At 37.4% G+C, this 21,895-nt stretch overlaps 1 protein-coding gene across 1 annotated transcript; it reads left to right on the top strand.

Annotated features, from left to right (window-relative positions):
- The first annotated feature begins 2,502 nt into the window (after positions 1-2,502).
- Positions 2,503-9,570, top strand: LOC139124601 (C-type lectin lectoxin-Lio2-like). The gene is made up of 5 exons (XM_070690734.1): positions 2,503-2,753; positions 3,372-3,539; positions 3,937-4,025; positions 6,058-6,236; positions 9,324-9,570. The coding sequence occupies exons 1-4, from the start codon at positions 2,558-2,560 to the stop codon at positions 6,202-6,204; spliced, it is 600 nt and encodes a 199-aa protein (XP_070546835.1). The 5' UTR covers positions 2,503-2,557; the 3' UTR covers positions 6,205-6,236; positions 9,324-9,570.
- Positions 9,571-21,895: the final 12,325 nt, after the last annotated feature.

Genomic DNA, 21,895 nt, shown 5'->3' with positions numbered 1-21,895 from the left:
AACTTCAAGATTTTAACTATTTCACAAATATGTCATGGATCATGGACTAAAAATTATAAACATTACCAAAATGAGTCTTTATGGCTTATAGTGTTAAAAACCCTTACTTGCGAACCTATTGTACAAATCAGTAAGAACACACTGAAAGAAAGTTTCGGCAGAATGTTATCTTTCATCACTCATCGGGTAAAGTTACACCTGGTTTCTTTTCGGACATGACGCAGAATCTGACGCTGAGTAGGGTCATTTTCAGCGTCAGATACAAAGGTCACTTGAAGTTGAGGGTGAGGATAAGGATAGCACAAAGATAATTTTATAGAGGAGGCAGTTCAACGAGTACTCTTTGTCTTCTAATGATCTCTATTTAAAAAATACCGACGTTTAGGTAACACACAAGTTGACTTCTTCAGGGTAAAGCTGACAAATAAAAGTGAGTTTACGCCCGTTCAAAACTGAAGAACGTAGGTCAAATCTGTACGATGTTTAAGTTTAACAGATATCATTAGTTATTTTCTTTCTCGCACGGAATCTTATGTGGTGAGAAAAAACACCAAACAAAGTTAGAATCATGGTGAATAAGCGATCGTCTAGGATCAGCTTTGGAACTTTTCATAGCAAACGTTAAAGTGAGCAAATCAATATTGCACAACTATGACACTATTGCGATTGACGTTTTGTACAGCATTCTAAACTTTTCATAAAGGCTGCTGATGAATTGTAATGTCATGCCAATCCACGTGACTTGTTTTGGCAATAGCGTGCTATACGACTAAATATTTGTTTCGTTCCAGTAATTCACTTCAAGGTTCGTTACTTACGAATGTAGGTTGAGTGAAAAAATAGCCCCGACTTCGAGCTTCAAAATACTTGCACGAAATGTTTGCTTGTTTGCACGCTAAGGGACGGTTAATGAAAATTGTAATGTCTAAAATTTGTCTCGTGTAAGGCACAAGTTAAACGCAATAGTAACTGCTAAATATCTCTTTTGCCGATGCCTTTTGTTATTTACACCTTGATTTGGATGTGTAGGAATTGTCTATTGCAAACTGTTATTGTGCAATTCTTTCTGCGCCACCAAGCCACACATTAAATATTTGCAAGCAGTGAAGTCCTGTCGTTTTGGAAATAGGGAAATACATTTTACAATTAATTGTACGCTTTACATTTTACAATTACAATTTACATTTCATGCGCACCAGATCTAAATTCTTGGAGGCATTTGTTTCACAATCACTAAAAAGTGGAAGGACTATAGACTGAAAATCACAACTACCACAAAAAAGAAGTCTTTGTGGGAGATTCTGCTAATAAAAATATTACTTGCGAAGCCATTGCAAAAATCATTAAGAACAATCTGAAGGGAATTTTTGGGTTTATATTATCTTTCATCACTCACCAGGTAGTTATTTTAGTTTTCTTCGGAAATGATGTTGACGCTGACGCTGAGTAGGGTCATTTTTAGGGTCATATACAAAGGTCACTTGAAGTTGAGGGTGAGGATAAGGATGACGAAAAATTATGCCCATCCAAAATTGGAGAGGGTAGGTCAAATCTGCTCTATGTTTAAGTTTTAAAGGTATGATTAGATGTTTTCTTTCTCGTAAGGAATCTTATGTAGGTAAGAAAATAAACACCAAACAAAGTTAGTGTCACGGTGAATAAGCGTTCGTCTAAGATCAGCTTTGGAATTTAAAGTTAACGTCAAAGTGAGCAGATCAGTATTGCACAATTGTTTCATTATTGTAATTTATGTTTTTGGCAACATTCTACGCTTTTCAGAAAGACTGTCGATAACTTGTAAGGTCTTGTCAAGTCAGATGACTTGTTCTGGCAATGGCGTGCTATAAGATTAAATATTTGTTTAGATTCACTTCAAGGTTCGTGACTCACGAAGGTAGCTTGAGTGAAAAATAGCCCCGACCTTCACGAGATGTTTGTTTCTTTGCTTGTACGTAATGGGATGCTGGTTGATAAAATAGTCATGTCGAAAATCTGTGTCCTGTATGGCACTAGGGAAACGCGACTAGTGCGTCTTTTTTGCTAATGTCATTTGTTTTTGTATACCTTGAATAGGGTGAACAGAAATGTGGATTACAAAGTATTACTTTCCAATTGAGTTATTCCACGCCATCAATTAAGGCATTTGGTATTTGGTATTTGGTATTGATCTAACTTGTTGGAGGCATTTGTTTAACGATCACATGGCTGGCAACAAAAAGTTGATAAAGTAAATATACGACAAAACCCTCTTTCCTATACAAGGTAACTTAAAGATTTTTACACTTCACAAATATGTGTAGAGTTTGTCTTGAGTACAAGCTATCATGGCGACTATTTATCACCATCGCAATTCGTTCCTGATGAATATTGCTCACTGTAAAAACTAAAACCAAACTTTGGCATACGCCTTAATTAAGTGAAATTAATTACGCTCCATTGGAGCGATTCAAACGATAACATTAGGTGACTTTTTAAAAATATATAAGCCTACACGACGTCAGTGTTGAAGCAGAAATATTTCACCGTTGGACATTCTAGGCTCCTCTAGATCATCAAAATGGTGCAACGATTGATGTTAAACGTGACTCTTTTCTTTGTCGCGGGCTGTTTTCTCGGCGAACTCAGATCTTTCGCAGATGACAGCCGTGATTTCGACAATGGGGATCAAGTCTACGAGAAAACCGATGACGGAGAGGCAGTTGATGCAATAAGCGAAGATCCAGAGGATTTTAAGAACCTGGCTTCATTGCAGAGTAAGTTGTAGGCTTTGTCACCTTTTTAATTTTAATAGAGGATACATATAGGATCAGTGTAGAAAAAGGCTTATTTTACAATAACTATATTGCTATCTATGCATTAGTTTGTATGAAGAAAAGCTTCCACAGAAATTTGATGTATTTTATCGTTGTCGACGATTTTCGATTAAACATCCACTACGTCGCTTTTTTCCGTCCCTGGAAAACCTCTCACTGAATCGTAGCTTCACATGTTAAAGAGACAAAATCGCCCATTTTTTCATGAATTTTGTTTGATAGGAAATACAACTTATATTGTTTTTACATGTTGAAAGATACTGAATAAACGGGTGACCATGCATATATTCGACCCCGGTTTTAGACAAAATAAATGAAACCATGGCGAAAATGAATTAATGGTCATGACCATTAATACATTTTTGCGATGGCTTCATGTATCGTGTCAAAAACCTGGGTCAAATATATATACATGGTCACCCATTCATCATGTCAAACAATATAAGTTGTATCTCGTATCAAACAAAATTCATGAAAAATGGGCGACTTTGTCCCTTTAACGAGATGGAAGACGTATATAAGAAAAGTCTCCTTTTTCATCTCCAACTTTTACCCAAGGTTCCCAGTGGCGATGCATCTACCATGGCATTTCCTCTTCTAAGAGAAGTTGTTTCTTCTTCTACCATGACAACCGGTACACATGGAGTGAGGCCAAAACAAAATGCCGAGTTCACGGAGGGAAGCTTGCCACCCTTAATGATGCCGTAGAAGACGCATTCGTTCGAGGTAAGGAGAACCTTACTCTCATTTGCCTGATTTATTGTTATGCAAATTCTATGCATATGATGCATACATGAGAACAGGAGGGAAATATAGTTGATTTGGCACGCAATATGTTGTGTACAGTCTGTTAAGTATTGATTGTTATTATAGCTTCTTCGGCCTTTTGAAAAACAACGTTGATTTCTATGTAGCCCTCTATCGAAACAAAAAAATTGCCACTTTATTTCTCATGTCAGAGCCATTAACATTTTAACATTTCACTTTACATTGTTTTATTCAGCAATTGTAAGCGACTTTTGATAAGTATAACTTATTAACTGTGCCTTTGTTATTAAGTTTCCCGTATCTCCTTGCGTGCAGTGCGTGTTTTTACTATCTCTTGACTTGAGCTCGTTTTCAGATGTCGTTGCTGAAGCGAAATCGCTACCGTGGATTGGTTTAAATGACAAGGGACGCGAAGGCATTTATCGATGGGACAGTGGTGAAAAGGTAATGAGTGTTTAAGAGACATAAACATCAGCTCATGGAATTCAAGGTTTACCTCTTTACAACTTACCCTCTATCTATCAATCTTTAGAGGTAAAGTTTTAATAAGTCGCATGATGATGCGATGCTTTCAGTTGAGGTAGGACGTGTGTTGGTGAAGATATGCCGTAACATGACATCTAATAAAACCGCGTCGATCGTGTCGATTCAACAGCTTGTGGTTATTTTTATGTTGTGTGCAGAAGAGAAAATTACGTTAATTTCCTGAAAACCGTTTTATTTGATTCTTCAATCATAGAAAAGTCAACAAACAAAATACAAATTAGTTGCATTGTTCCAAAAAGGAATTAACTCAACACTTGGATTACAATTTTTTGAAATAATTAATGTAGCTATGTATGATTATTACCGTGGCCGAAAACGAGGCCAGCGCTGTTCAGACCGTAATTTCCTTCTTCAGGTAAGAACGACGCAGATTCGACCTACGCTCTCCAGATTTGACCTTCACTTGTCAAATTGGAGCGTCTCTTAAGAGCGTAAAGTAAACGCCATCCTAATATTTAGCTCCAGGGGCAGGCTATAATGATTCTTAGTGTGACGCTGCAGCGATTATCCCCGATGTGTCCGATGGAATGATGTGAAAAAGCGGATGGTTTAAAATGTACTCAAAGTTTTGCATCTTTAAATATCAATGAAAACACTGTGACTCTTGTGTTTTATAATATTTGATAACTTCTTACATCAATGTCCGACTAACAATATAACATTCTTAGTTTTAAGTTCGACCGCTGCATGCTTGATATTGTTCCTAGCAATATAAATTACATCAACTATTTAGGTCGTAAGTCATTGTTATTAAAGCAAATGATTTCTTATATATTCTACATAACATAGCGTTTTCATAGACCTTTGATGGTGGCGATTTTTACACATTTCAGACTTCTAAACACATGAGTTTCCAAGACACCAGTAAGCACTGTCACGAATCATGGTTCCAAGGACTAAAAATTACAAGCACTAGCAATGATGAGTCTTAATTGGATATTCTGCTTATAAAATATAACTTGCGAATCCACTGTAAAAACCAATAAGAACATTCTGAAAGAATGTATTGGTTTAATGTTATCTTTTATCCTTCACCGGGTAGAGTTACATCTGATTTCATGGCATCTGACGCTGAAGCTGACGCTGAGTAGCGTCATTTTAAGCTTCAGCTATAAAGGTCACTTGAAGTTAGGGGTGAGGATAAGGATGATACAAAGTTTACACCCGTGCAAAACTTTAGAGCGTAGGTAAAATCTGTAGAGCGTGGGTCGATTCCGCAGAGCTTAGGTCAAATCTGAAGAGAGTAACTGAAATCTTGAGAGCGTAGGTCGAATAGGCAGAGCGTAGGTCAATTCTGCAAAACGTAGCTGCAAACCTAAAGAGAGTTGTTAAAATCCGGAGCGCGAAGCTTAAATATTGAGTGTTTAGGTCAAATCTCTAATCTGAAGAAGGAATTACAATATGAAGGGGAATAGCATCGTTTTTTCGGTCACGGTAGATTTCTGTATGGATTTGAAATATATCACGCCTCAGATTTCATTTTGACATGTCAGCCATACGTACTACATTTTCAAAGTAAGTAGACCAGACAATTATATCATAATCTGAATAAATTATGCTGTGTAAAAAGTGTTCTTAAAAAGGTACTACTGGTAATTTGAACGCTATTGAGGAAGATCGGATTTATATATAAATCTATGTCAGCCCTGAAAGTTCTACGAAAATTCGTATAGATACTATAATCATAGTATGAAAAACGGGATCGGTAAACAGTGATCATTTTGCCATACATAGGGAAACAAAATAGTGAGAAAAATTGCCTATCTACCAATCGAATTTCAAAAGCCGATGGCTGTTTTTTTCAGTTTATCGAGCGATCATGCTGAATTGGATCCTCCCTTACTGTTGCAGGCGTTTGACAATGATTGCCTGAAAAAATGTCCCTGACCGACAGAACAAAATCTATTAATATCCGCCATTTCTATCTCAGGTGGAGTACTACAAGTGGGCGCCCGGGGAGCCTAACAACAATTTTGGCAACCAGGACTGTGTATGCCTGTGGGGTACCGGTAATTATAGAGGGCGATGGAGCGACAGAAAATGCAGATTAAAGTACGGTTATGTCTGTGAAAAGTGAGCGTTATGACGACCAAAATACTGACTTGTCAGGTAAATAAATCTACATTGACCTTCTTTGAAATAATATTAGATCGGCGTTAATGCCTCTCTTTACATTGTCTGTCCAGTCAATCGTGAGCCTGCGCCGGAGATTTTTAGAGTGCGGTGTTTGCAATGCGGATATAGAGGAACTACAACAGAAAACATAGAAAGCTACCAAAACACTTTCATTTCACACCAAAATCATCTATATGAATGCCTCTCACGACACAATGGAAAGAAATGGCACCCTGTAGTATCTACAAACGCTGTCTGGTAGCTTATGAAATAAATGTCTATTTATTTTACACTATTTGTAATTATATAGAGCGAGCGGGCGATCATCAAAACTGAGCATTGAACTATAAGTATTCGAACGTCTGCATTTGTCCCATAGTGTAGGCTCTGGTTCGGGTATCATAGTCTGTAAATGCGAGCTCGTAATGATAGCAGTCTTTCCCCCTCTTTTGGACCAATTCTTACCAAAAAAATGCCACCGCAATTACACATGTAAGCGCCTTAATTTAATCGACCAAATCCGCCATCGAGGATTGAAAAAGGAAATATTTTTGAGGCGATATATTAATAAAAGGAACCCAAACATTTCTCTGAAGATTTGATTGTAGTTTAATTGGTAAGCAAAATGCAAAAAGACGAATAGGGGCTCTCATGTATCACCAACTGTCTAGACTTGTAGTTGGTGGTTACAATTGATGATGGTTATGATAATACAAGTTGATAATGATATAACAAAAAGGAGTAAAGATACGACATTTAAATCCGAGTTGGGTTTTGGCGAATATTCATTCACTTCATTATACGTGCGGCCAGTTTTGCTTTTTTTTACATATTGCATGACATTACTATGAGGAGAATCACATTGAGTAGGGTCCTGTATAATCCCTTGATCAACGATCAAGGCACTAAAGTTAGAAAATTATCACCGGAGGGTCTGTACCACTTTTACGAAAATGATGCTACGATTCTGAAGCCATGATAGGCATCTTTGTGAGGGACTAAAAAAATCGAAACATCCTAAGCTTTTTTGTGATTTGTCCACAGTTGTAGGTTTAGAACATTAACCTATTGAATGTAGTTGCAGATGACATTATCGAGGTTGGTGTTAGAACTTTGGAAACCATAAATTCAGTGTTCTCTTAACGCTGAACTTGAAGAAATTAATGCCATTACTGCATGAAGTTTTCTTATTCATAATAAAAGAAGTTAGTGTATTTTTCAGCACAGGTGTGCTTGAAATGGTCAACGATGTGTCCTAAAAATAATGTCTCCTTTATCTAATGAAAAGAAAAGACGGGGAGACAGTTTTCTCTGGCATAATTGTCATGGCTACTTGCTCTAGATCTGTCGGGACAGTTCTTTCCAGGGGTTACTGTCGTCCCATGGGAGCTGTTGTCCAATGGCGATGTTTGTTTCGGCAGTTGTCCTGATACCGAATAAGTATCATTGATAACAAAATATATTCACTCGTACCCTTATACTGAGTGCCTTTAACGGCGAGGACAAATTTTGTAATAGAGAGATTTGTAGATAATATCCTTCGTACAATATTTATGTCTTTCATGTATTATCGGGATATACGGAGCCGTGTCTTTAGGGTCAGCAACATTATAGTTGAGATTCTTTGAACATTTGACAGCACAACGATCTCTCATAACATATGTATGGGCAGTAGCTGACCATTACAACCACGTGGAGGATGGCATTGGCGCGAGCTTTGAATATCGCAGGCGTGACCGAGCGTGCTGAAGGAATGAGGCTTCGGCACTCGCTGCTATGCCTGTAGCATTCCTCACACCCGTATGTCCGAGGGACCATACCAATTATAAAAAAAAAACAACAAAAGAAACACAGAATTCTTGGTTTGTTACCTTAACATTATCGTCCAAGTCGATATGTTGTGATTCCCTTAACATATGTTCACATGACTTTGCCTTGCACAGAGGGGGGTCGACGATCAAATTCATGTCAATGATCTTGACTGTAATTAGGTACATAATGGAGATGTATTGCAACCACACGATGCTAGTGTTTGATAGACTTAATCAACTTAATTTTCCCGCGGTGTCTTTGATTTTCGTGAGATAGTCTTGGTGCACATACATAACAGGATTGAACTGGGATAGACTTGCCCTTACAATAAGGAAGTATTGTAGCTTTAGAGTTTTTCTTGGTGCAAGATATTGCAGATATTTATAGCATCCATGATATTTTAAACCCTTAATAATAGAAACATGTGCCATAGCAATATATGTCAATTTGTTTCATAGCGAACCAAACGTTTGTAGTGAACATAGCTATTTTAAATTAGATTTGGGGAAAAATGATAACTTCCAACCCCAAAATAATTGGCAACGAAACTTCAGGATTCAAAACATATATCATTTTTACTAATTTAACAAAGAATTCTCCTATACTAGAAGCGAGCAATTAAAATTGAACTATAAACGATTCTTATTTTGATATTGAATACAATATATTATTTATTATTATTATTATTATTATTATTATTATTATTATTATTATTATTATTATTATTATTACAAGTTTAGGGGCTATAAGTATTATATAGAACTCTAAAAACAGTTCATTGAAGCTGTGGGACTTCTGAAAAAAAAATGTTGTTACTCCTGAATGGTTGCCATGGAAACATCTCACATTAAAATGAGTGTGATTTTTTTGGTGTGCTAACCAGAAAACCTCCTATTATCAATTTTTACATCAATTAATAGTTCTTTAATAGGAATTAGGGAAAAAGTAACATTTTCAATCCCAAAATAGTTACTATGGCAACTCGAAACATTAAAAAAAGTCTTGCATTTGTGTTCTCTGACCCGAACTCCCCCACTAGATAATTTTCATTTCAATCAAAGTAACTTTTCATGGGATATTAGAAAAACTGAAATTTTCAACACCTAAAATGGTTACCATGGAAACATGGGGCAGTGAAATCGATATTATATTTGGTCTTTTCGACCCAAAATACCCTTATGGTGAAATTTTCACGGAAATTTAACCTATTATTATTCGTGTTATTATTTCTATATAATACTTTATTAATTATTATTATTATTATTACAGATCAATCTGGAAAATACTTTCTCGAAGAAAACTGTCACCTTCTACATTAACGAGCCACATCATGTTATAGTAGAAACATAGTCCTCGCACATTATCCACAAGTTAGATATTGTACAATTCTTTTCTTCTGATACTGTAGCTGTAGCAGTACATGCATAGAGAGCTTTACTAGTTCAATATTGCTGTACCATGTATACCATTTTCTTATCGATCGAATTAAATAAAGGTGATTATGTCCTCTGCCTTACTCACGGTGTGAATATTTCTTGCCTTCTGTCCTTTAACTGAATGAGATACCACTGAGACATTGTGCGCTCATTAATCTATCGATTTCTCTCACTATCTCAGCAACTTATATGAACCTATTAAAAGTCCTTCTTGAATAACTATATGTATATAATCCGAGCCTACCGTGAAGGCAGCTTCAGCCGGTGCCTGTGTGGGTTTTCTACCTCCGTTGTTTTGGTTATTCTCTCGTGTTAGTATCCGAACTTCTCTTTGATACCATAGGGGATCTTTGTACCTCCATGTTTATACACTCGACAAACAAAAAATGTAAAAACTATGGTCGAGTACAGCTTAGAACGATGAAGAACGAATATTTCCTAATTCGTACGCTTAGGGAAGCATAGTGAGTAGTAACCCCCCCCCCCCTTTTACTAGTCTACTGTCGATGAAAAAAATGGAATGCTTGTATGTAAAATCACAGTCCCTCGAAACTTTGGGACAATTTACCTGTGGACTGAGATGTCTGCACCCACCTACAAAGATGATTCACTTCCTGTAATGTTTGTTGAAGCACTTATGAATCCGCGACTTGGCTAAAAGAAAGTAATTAAGTGTTTTTGTTTTCGGTAAAACTAGTGCAGTTCGGATAGGACACATTCTGCACACTTTTCGGACACTTCGATCCACACACCAGATGATAATGTCATGTATGGCCCAAGGGTACTCGCATCGTTGCCTGGATAGTCGATCGAAAGACAAAGGCCTGGAGTGTAAGGCCGAACCTCAGTAGTAGTATAAAAATTGAAGGTTTGACACCATAAATCAGCGAGAAGTCTAAAACAAACAACATAAAACATCCATCGTCAAAAAAGTGACATCGGGCGGTCGCAAATACCTACAAAGGTTCGAAACTTTACTTTCGTAAGTGTATTGGACATACAAGCATACAAGCCAAATCTGGGTGAAAATTCACTTTTGGGCAATCCTCCTCATTCTTGTTGCCACAGCGCGGTAAACCTTCAACTGGACGACGTCCCGAGCCTACCTTCATGCAAAAATATTATGGCCTAGCAAATGCATGTATGATGACCAAGGCCTAGCCACAAATACATGTACATGCTATGGAGATGACCCTGGCCACTCCACAACACTAATACGTGTACACACTATTGAAGATGACCCAGGCCTATTCTTATTGCAAATACAGGTACAAAGTATGGAAGATGATCCAGGCCTATCGTCTATACAAGTACATGTACAAACTACGGAAAATGACCCTGGTCTATCTAAATACAAATACAGGTGCAGACTATTTGTTTTGATGATAGGCCTGGGTCATCTCCCATAGCGTATACATGTATTTGTATTCTAGATAGGCCTGAGTAATCTTCCATTTTGTGTGCATGTATATGTATTGTGGACTGGCCTGGGTCACCTGTCATTGCATGTATTTGTAATGAGGATAGGCCTGGATCATATCCCATGCTGCATGCATTTGTATTGTAGGTAGGCTCATCTTCAGTAATGTGCATCTGTATTTGTATTCTTGATAGGCCTGGGTCATGTATTTGAAATGAGGATCGGTCTGGGTCAACAACTTCCATAGTTTGTACATGTATCTGTACTGTGGAAAGGCTGGGGTCATCTTTATAGCGTGCATATGTATTTGTAGATAGGCCGGAGTCACATTCTGACATGATGCATACATATACTGAGTAAATGGTATCATGGATATGCCTTGGTCATCTTATTTGCAAAGGTCGCAATATTTGTATGAAAATAGGCCAGAGACGTCATCCACTAGACGGTTTACCGCGCTGCCACGTTGCCAGTCCGCCATTGAGGATCATTCACATACAAAGGATTATGGGAGTGACAGTACACATCCAAACGGCGGATTGGCAATGTAAATGTGGAAAATTGTTCGAAAGTGAATATTCGCCTCGATTTGGCATGTATCATTCAAATGCAGTTGCAAGAGTAAAGATTAGAAGCTTTTAAGGTATTTTCGACTGTCCAATCTTAGAGTGAATGTTTGATTTTGTTGGTTTTTTACTTTTCTGTGTGGTCTTACGCCTCCTACCGATGAAGCTAAATAATTAAATGACTAGACTCTTCCTGCATACATCACAGTTCCTCGGAGGGATGTATGTATCATGGGAATAAACAAACACTGAGTCAAAGTTCCTTCACCAGCGTTTTGATATAGCCACTGTAGAATTTGCCACAATGAAGGTAGTTCTAGGCTCATGGCTCTACTACCTTTGAAGTAGCTGTATGTGTTATTGTTCAATCACAAAACTTAAGCCACAAAGACAAGAATCGAGCATTTTCATTCAGGATGTCCATTGTTCTTTTACTCCCGGTGCCATTGAAACGCATTGCATCTACATTCCGTTGTTTTCCCAATAATTGATCTCTGTTAAAAGGTGAGGGCCAACGTTTATTTGATAACATTTTTCATCACGAGACAGACATAGTCGGTCGCGATTGCAGGCAGGGATAAATTGGACTGAATGACAATCGCATTGGAGGCGTTTATGAATCGGATGGGGTGCTACGGTGAAATCTACAGTAAATTATTAACTTATGATACTGTTTTTGACTATTTACAAAATTTTAACTATTTCCTTAAGACTGTGTCATTTTGTTGAAAAACATGCTTGAGTGGTATCAATTACCCATAGTTTATAAAAAAACAAAACTATTTAAATAACATTGTAATTATTGTCCATCAGAACTTATTGTGCAACAAAGAAAAGATTCGTAAAACATCATAGAGAGTATCAAAATTTCTCCACTTGCAATTTAATGGTAAATTTACCATTAGTAAAAACATAATACATTGTAGTTTCAAAACTACATCTTTCCTGATATAGTTGGTATAGGAACTGGGATGGCAATGAACCAAATGATGGTACAGAGGAGAACTGTGTGAAAATGCGACATCATCGTAATGGCAAATGGAATGATGAAACCTGCGAGAAGGAGCGAGGATACATCTGTAAAAAAAATGAGCAATTTTGATAGGCTGCCATAGAGGGCACAAAGTGTACATTTTCACGATAATGGAAACAATATGACACGTTGGACTGGTATAATGAACATTTTAATCATACTGAAACCTCTGTGACCTAATCCTACGATAATGAACGGAGATAAACCTAAACAAAACAGGTAATGTTTTACAGGCTTCCATATGTGGCACTCTGACCCTTTTACAATAATGGAAGCATTGTGACGCGCCTGTACTTGGACAATAATTATTTCCATCACGCTAAAACCTTTGTGACTTTCGGGATCATAAAAACGCACAGTAGCCGATAACTTCATGTATGTCAACGAAAAACAATTTAACCACGCTAATCTCACTAATTACATTTTAAAGAAATCAGAATAAGTCAAGCAAATCTGGATGAATTATTGCTAAATGGGACAACTAAAAGTCATGTTTTGATTGAAGAATACATGGAATACTTGCTTAACGACACTCAGTGTACAACATGATGTCGACGCATAACTCTAAACGTGTAAAACATTACCGCCACTGAATGCAAAACGAAGATTTTTCTTGTGACCAATACACAATAAATACACTATTCCTATTCCAACTTGGTTTCCTATGACAGGTAAACACTGTCATGAAAGACGATATACTTATAAGTGTATTGCACCACCAATTAATATCTCATTTTAAGGAGCTTTTGAATGGGTGGTCCAAGCTTTACGTAACAATGTATATTCAGCGCGTGTGGTAACAGATGCCAGTGATGAACTCAATTTCACGGCACCGAATCTAAAATGTTTTAATCTTGTCTGGCTACATGCATAGCACGGCTTACGTTGACCAGAGTGTCAGAACATTTCAAGTTGTTAAACAGCATGAATAAATTTTGATCAAATTGGTATCTCTACTATCGTCTTAAGTGAAACTTCGATTTGTTCATAGAATGAGGTAAAGCATGTTTTTAATCCACAAATAGTGATATACTGTTCATGCCCCGCGTTCTGAATTTTTGAATTGAATTTGAATTTTTGTTGTTTGCCTGGAAGATGGTTCGGGACTTTGACAACGCCTTCATAAGAGACGCTTCCTTGAAGTAATTCGTACATTCGCAATGCAAGCACAAGGTTTGCCAAGACCATTAAAATTTTGCCAGTCATAATTTTATTTCTTCAACCTGTATTATACGAAAAATACTGGACGACTTATTATTACTGTACAGGACCTAACCGGTTATACATATCGTTTGAGGAACTTTGGAATACTTCAGGACCATCATGTGTTAAAAGAGGCCTTTATAGAAAATGAATCTATGGTTGTCAAACTCCTGGAAAAGAAAAATCAATTAGATGTCAAATCAATTGGCTAGTTAGTTGACCTGTTGATCGTTAGTATACTACTCATACATCGAGGCTTGACATAACTGGATGCATGCTACACTGGCATGTCTTTCTACCTTTATGGTTTTAGATATTCTGTCGTATTAGTATCTGAACGTATCTTTAATACCATAGGAAGTCTTTGTACTTCCATGTTCATATACTCGACAAACAACAAATGTCAAACTTTGGTCAAAGTACAGCTTAAACCATGGAGAATACATATTTCCTACTTAATACGCTCAGAGAAGAATAGTGAAGAGTAAAAATCCATTTTTACTAGTGTACTGTCTATAAAAAAAACTGGATTGCTTGCATGGAAAATCACAGTCCCTTCAAGCAGTAAACACTGTATAGAACACTTTCACAAAGAGTGCACCTAACTGTCTGGTAACATCTGCCAAAATTACGAACAATAAAGTTGGCTCTGATGTACAAAAACCGGAGCTGCTTTTGCATATCCGCTTCATCGTCACTGGAGGAAGACATAACATATTTTAGATACTTTTTGCTCTTTACAAAATATAAAGGTTTCCCATACAAAAATACACAAAGGATTCTAGCTAGTTTCTGGCTAGTTTCCAGGATTTGGGGAAAATTGCCATACACTGTTTTTGCAGTGTGTAAAGAATGCCATGTTCATCTCTATAATGCTCACAAATGTGTATCAATTTCTCTAATGAATATGTTCATCTCCATAATGCTCACAAATGTGTATCAATTTTTCTAATGATTTAGTTGAAGTACTGATCAGAACTAAATCATCTGCATAAAATAAGTGGTTAATAATACGGTTTGCCAAGCAGCATCCAAAACCAGCCAGCTGAGGCTTCCGACGTAATTCATCAACATAAACAGCAAATATAGGTGGTGAAAGAACGCTACTTTGGCACACACAATTGATGACACTAAAAGGTTGTGACTTGGCTGATACCCAACGTACAAAGAATAACTGTCGACTATATCAAAATTTTAAGATGCAAATAATGAAAAGAGGAACATCATTCCTAATCAATTTTCTAAACGGGGTCCAGTGGTTTACCCTGTCGGAGGCCTTGGCAGCATCCCTAAAACAGAGAAACACCGGTGTATTCTGTTGTTGTAAAAGTCAATTAATTTCTATTGAAGCCAAATTGGAGATCACTCGTTTTTAACGAGGTATCGATCCGAGATAAAATACATACAATTTCGAAATAGCTGTGGCAATTGCAATCAGTCTATAATTATCTACTGGTGTCATGACTTTAGATTTGTCTTTCACAATAAGACAGATAGTCGAGTTCAGACCTCTTTGGTGCACGAGGACCTCTGGCAGATAACCATGAATAAAAAAGCTAGTTAGACATATGCTTAACAAAACACAGAAGATTTGACTTGCATAAATAAAATGCTCCACAGCGATACCATCATTACCAAGAGCCTTACCCTTTTCTAATTGATTGAAACATTTTCTGATCTCATTTACAGTAACTACCATCCCCTTATGAAAAATTGAACTTATCTAACGAAGACAACACAAATGCTTTATCATCACACCAGGGTACAGAACTCGGTAGATTCTCATAGTGATTTTCCACATATTGTCGATATTCTCATGGCATGTATGATACGTGGCGGTTAGACGGAAATGTTCCTATCTTGCAAGCGTGGTTCAATATAATTCAGTGATTAGACTTGGGAGCTTGCAGCGAGACATGTAAGGCAATCATTTATGCACAGCGCCCTCACTCATAATAATTACATAAGCAACACTTAAGATAGTATGCGCTTCGAAAGTGAAACACTTAAACTTTTGCTCAAACTTTCCTCAATGTAACTTCCAATCATTCGCTTAACCAATCATTGTGCAAATTTGGTACTAGAGAAACAGAATACCTGACATATACCGATATTTGAAATTCAAAATGGCCGTCATCCCTGTGTTAACTCTTTTGGGCAAATAAGATTTTCGTTTTTCGAAGAACTATGAAGATAAAAACTTTTTCTACTCAAAGAGCTTTAAAATGAGCCCCCATAAGTGGTAGATCAGGAGCGCATAGTAAGGATTTGAGGGTGCGAATATCTGTCCCGATGCGCATCCCGCCTTAATATTCATAAATTGCGCATCGTATGCAGTGATCATGCTCACACTTTTCTTGTGACATTGGAACGTTCTTGTTTATTATTAGGAAACGTATCCTCCTTTACCTCGAATAAACGCATCTTACATAGCATCACTTATAGTGCAAGACATTGCGTTCTAGCTTCTTCCCATGAGTAATGGTGGCTTTTGTAGAAGAAGTAACATGTCTCCTTACAACTGGAGCTTCCGTGGTTGAAGCAAAGCAACCCGGAACCTGTTTGTGCAATAGGGATAAACATGTTTTGTTCTTCAAAACACAAACCCTGGAAGTAAGATTAGATTAAAGTCCGGAGTATATGCAATCTTAACCTTCCTTTTCCTCTAAACTAAGGAAAAGTTGTAAAAATGAAAATCCTGGCGTCACAGCTATTTTTATACTGATATCACACAAGATCATATTTTGGAAGTGCAAGATCAGGAATTGGGATCAGACAATACCTTCGTATGAACGTGAGACATTTAACTATAAGAGCACCATATATTATGAATATCAACAGTTTTCTTTCCGCAACAATAACTAATAGTTTTACAGAGCAAGTGTATGAGTCGTGATATGTTAATATATTTTGCTTGAGAGTGAGCACAGAGTAATTTACCTACCGACACAACGGGCGATTACAGGGCCTGACACTGAAATATTTCTAGCTATGGTTTCTTAGCTGTGGTGATTACAGACAGGATTCCTTCTTTTACGGGCTGATTGACTTTCAAGAATTTTAACCCCGCCACCACAGCCTAACAAACGTCGAAATCCGCCCGCAAGCACCATTTCCGCAAGTCTTTTGGACGAAATTTTAAAAAGATTTATTTTTTCTCCGACTTTACCAGCAAAGACTTCTAAACTGTCCGTATTATCTAACCACGTTTGCATTTGACCCCCTGTAGAAAGCCGTCACTGAAGGTATATCGATATCGGTAACTGCGGACTTCATTGATGAACAGTAGCTATACATTTTGTGGCGGATGTATATCGTTCGTGACGTCACAATCAGTTACCTTTCTAACTAGTTGTTGCATAACAAAGTCTTGCTTCTGTGACGGCATGATGACACAAGTTGTTTGTTTAACAGAATTATCATCCGCCATCAAGAATGTTCCACGCTCAATAAATGGAATGAACTTGTGTCATCATGCCGTCCGAGAAGCAAGACATTGTTATGCAACAACAAGTAACTCCCAAATACATCCATCGAATTAATTCAGTCCTCACCGTAAACATTAATATTCATAGCAGAAGCAATATATTGTTATGCAAAAACTGTCAATCTCAACGAAAATTCCATCATCTGTGTAACCAGCGATGTGTACCCCATGTAGATTCACTCCAGTCCAGTTTCCTGATGAGTGAGTTTCACGACTCACGAAACAACGTTGTAGAGATGAAATTGTAAAATCAATTCTCCAGCAACCCTTATATATATATATATATATATATATATATATATATATATGGGTCTTCCTTGATTTTTCTGAAAACAGTACGTTATGCATCCAACATGGACTAGCTTTATTTGCATGTAATACGCAATATTGCTGATGTACTAGTCACTTCTAAATGGTAGCACAGACGTCTCAAGGACGAAGCACTATGATGCCTTCGCTTATCATTGATTACGAAATGAATTGTGTGTAATCTGCCTCAGCATCTAAGGCATCATATGCAGACGTCAATTCCTACCTGAAGAGAGATTAATGGCTGTATATATGTCAGATAATCTGTCTTGCAGCTGATGTCAACTAGAATAACGACTTTGACCGAAAGAAAGGACTCATCTCCAGATCAAGATTGCACTTAACCCGTGTAGAGATGAAGAGATTATGACTGTGTCTACAAGGTGGCCCCATTCATGCCGCAGAAAATCTTTGAACATTCACAATAATAAGCATGCTTCTGGTTATGTAAATGCCGACCTCTCACGATGTGTTCGACATCCATTATAAACTGTAAGGATCTCAGATACGTGAGCGAGTCTTGCTTATTGAGCTTGTTCAAAGTTCTCCTTGAAGTCTATTAACATCCAATTTGATGTACACAGATGCACATACTTCTTGCCAAACGAGCAATTCTTCGATGCATTTGACAATAAGTACAAAGTGTTGATCAGTTGTGGATAAGTACAATAGAGCTTCGCTTGTTTCTAGATGAAACCGAGCTCATAACCGTTTGATTTTGATAAACAGAGAAACGTGTGGAGATTTTGTACCTAATACGTACAAAAACTCGACAGTACCTACTTTGACCCCACAACTCTCCCCCTGTGTCTATGTATGGATATTTGGTATCTATTCAAACACTGAGTATAGTGCAACGTTTGACAATAAAGTAAACATGCTGACATTAACATTCAGCATTTTTGCTCGCCATGAGCAAATTGTCTTGAGATTTCCCAATTACAATGAGGATAGGTTGGAGTTTGTTCGAGCAAGCTTAAATATTATTTGTTTCATTGGCTTCCTGTAAAAATACTAAAACAGTGCTGGTAGCTTTGCGAGGCTGATTAAGATAAAAATGACAAAATATGAAAAAATTCACATTGACAAGAACCATTAGCACACACAAGAGAAATTATTGATCATTCTAGGAACTCGTACCGTGAAAACAACGATTGGAAATGTTAACTTAAATGCAATCCATTAGAAGACCACGTATGTATTCTCCGCTTATCTTTATGTTGGTTGGGAGTATGTATCACAGACGTCAAGACCAGAAAATGGAAGCTCCATTTGAACACGTTCTTGTCAACTTTACAGTCGGTAAGTACTAACTGGTCATATGTATATAATATATATGTGTGTGTGTGTGTTCACACATATGGGGGAGAGAGAGAGAGAGAGAGAGAGAGAGAGAGAGAGAGAGAGAGAGAGAGAGAGAGAGAGAGAGAGAGAGAGAGAGAGGGAGAGCCTTGCAGGTAATATAACGCCTCGAAAGTGAAACACTTAGATTTTTCTCAAAAAGATCGTTTCAATTACATCTGTGAAGAACCACCGATAATTGATAACGTAGATGTCATGAACTCATTAAAGATTGGTAATGAAATGACGTTTGCATGCGTAAATACAGCCTGCATACAATTAAAACGAAGAGGAGACAAGAGTTAGTGAAGAAATCAATTAATATGAAGCGGACGACATATTCTTACACAATTTTAATTATTTCAAAGAGTGACATCCATGAAATTGGCAAAAGAGCAAACTGTCAGCTCTAGGGCTTTTGGCAGAACTTTTACAGAACGATATGCAGTACTACTTGCTTGCTAAAGACGAGTGAAGAGTGACTATCTTTGTTCAAGGGGAAGAGCAATCACAAATTATTCGAGTTCTGGCTGACATACGTTATATAAGCATATTTCCGTGAGATCACTCAGCATTTCACTGACAATGATTGAAAAGCTATAAAAGATGCCACGATACTTTCAATCCCATGAACGGCACCCTTTTCTTTGCTGGCCATTTTTTCCGTTTCATTCGTCCCAGCACCACAACTCGTATTGACAGGTACTGCTTTCAGAATGCCTTTCTCGGTTGAAGGGTATGAATAGTTTAATCCTTTATGCGGTGAAAACAAATACAATAGACAGTAACTCTATTCAAGAAAGTGAATACGCAGAAACACCCACATTCGAGAGATCAAGAGGAACGAAACGGAATATTTCACCACTTAACGCAAGCTGTTATAATGTTTTGATGATATCACACGTTGTCTTGTCATTTTAGCATTCAGGTAGTATGCGCCTCAAAATTGAAAGGCTTAAACTTTAGCCACAACGTTCCTCAAGCATACTTTAAACCTTACTCTTTTAATCTCTTGAAAAAAAAATCAGGGGGTTACCGTGCAAAAATTGGTACTACAGAAAGACATTACCCAAAATTCGCTGATATACGAAATTTAAAATGGTCGCCATGTCCGTGTTTACTCTATAGGAGTGCATTAAATTTTCCATTTTCACAAAAATAAGACTGTGAAAAGTTATAGTACCGCAAGAGATTTGAAATGAGCCTCCACAGCGATAGATCAGGGCAGTATCGCAAAAGTTGTCAGTCAAAATTAGTACTTAAGGCACATTCTACCTTCAACGTGAAAAGGTCACTCTTTTCGTCATTATGGCATTTACCATTTCCCAGTGCGATGACCACATTAATGTCGTTGTAGACTTGATGTTGAAGAAAACTTTGTGGATTCTCCTGCCACCCCACCCCCCCCCGTCCATAGATGTTTTATAATTGTTGCTCATGTTTGATGGATTTATGGACGATTTGGGAAAAAAATTGTCCAATAATGGACACAAAGTTATGAAACGAATAAAGCCAATGTAACTTCCGCAGTGTAATAGCAGACGACAACATGCATGGGGTTGGTCGCACTCATCCCTGATTCGGGTAGAGGTGTGCCCTTGAGAATTCGAAGAAATACAATCAACAAAAGCACAATGTTTTCTAGAACTTGATTTTGAATCGGGAATCAAACTTTCGATTGGGCTTGAACAATGTATATTCTGCAATATAACGACCAAGTTTCTCATTCAGGTAAAAATGCTAGCTCGGGGTCAAATATGTTAGCCTACATTTTAGAATCTCAGGAGTTCACTTTGGGCCAGGCATTTAGAAATACAATACTATCGTCTTTAAACAAATAAAAAATTCTATAATTTAATACGCAACAAGTTGAATTCGAGTCCATTGCAAACTAGAATAATGAAACTTCACAGAGGGTTCACAAATTAGGTGAAGTTCCTAAGCTCTACTACACATAGATGCTGTCTGCACATTCAAATTTAGGACATTTTCATGGTTAGTTCGTGTCAGTTGGAACTCTAATAAGTTTCTTGGTTAAACGCATTCAAAACAACACTTTAGATTGTGACTTGTGTTTGTTGTAGGGAAATTGTCTAAAGTATAATCAAAGGTGTTTAAGTATAAATGTTGTCGCAGGATTTATATTCGGTTGCTACAAGCATTTCGTTGTGCCACTTCTATTGAAATAAGGTAGTATGCGCTTCGAAAGTAAAAGACAAACTTTCGGTCAAATTTTCCTCAAGAAATCTTTCAACCATTCACTTTCAAAATCAAGAATAAAAACGGAGTCACCGTGAAAATTCGATACAAGAGAAAAATTGAACCAAATTTAAATAAAGACAAAATTTTACATTTTCAAAAATTGAAGACGATGAAGGATTTTCTTACTCAAAGGGCTTTAAGATGAGTACTCACAATTGGTAGATTAGGGAACAATTGAAACAGTTTGAGAGTCAAACTATCTGTCCGCGAGGCGCTTTCTACCTTAACTGTCTTAATGAGTACTTTCTCCGCCTTCTGTTGAAAATACTCGAGATCTTCTAGCAGTGTCTTGTCGTGGTGAGTCAGCATATCCTTGTTGCTCGTGTCTGTGATTTCCGTATAACTAAGCGTTGATGACTGCGTCGCCCTGCAGTCATTTTTCAAAAACTGGATCAGCTGCCGAGCAAAATCTTGACAGTTATGACCGATTATTTGGAAATCTACCTCTTCCCATTGCGAAACAAATGCAGCCAGGTCACTTGCATTGCATCGACTTTTACCAACTATATATTCCGTAACAGTCTGAGTTTTGAACTTGTAGTTTGGATTGCTAATATCATGAATGTGACACCATCAAGGTTGTAGTCATAGGTAATTCCACGGTAGGTGACGTACTCATGTTTAAAACTGTATCCACGATGCGAAACTAATGGTATGTTATAATCGATCGGGGCTAAACCGTTCAAGATTTTAAAAACTCCGGTTGTCAGGTTTCCGAGACAGCCTTCCTCTTGTTGAGTGCGAGGATTCAAACAGCTTTGTTCGGTTCTCTCTGATTCGAGCA

This window comes from Ptychodera flava, assembly GCF_041260155.1.
Source record: "Ptychodera flava strain L36383 chromosome 23 unlocalized genomic scaffold, AS_Pfla_20210202 Scaffold_24__1_contigs__length_23054250_pilon, whole genome shotgun sequence".
Classification (NCBI taxonomy): Eukaryota; Metazoa; Hemichordata; class Enteropneusta; family Ptychoderidae; genus Ptychodera; species Ptychodera flava.
This window is presented reverse-complemented; position numbering and strand designations above follow the sequence as displayed.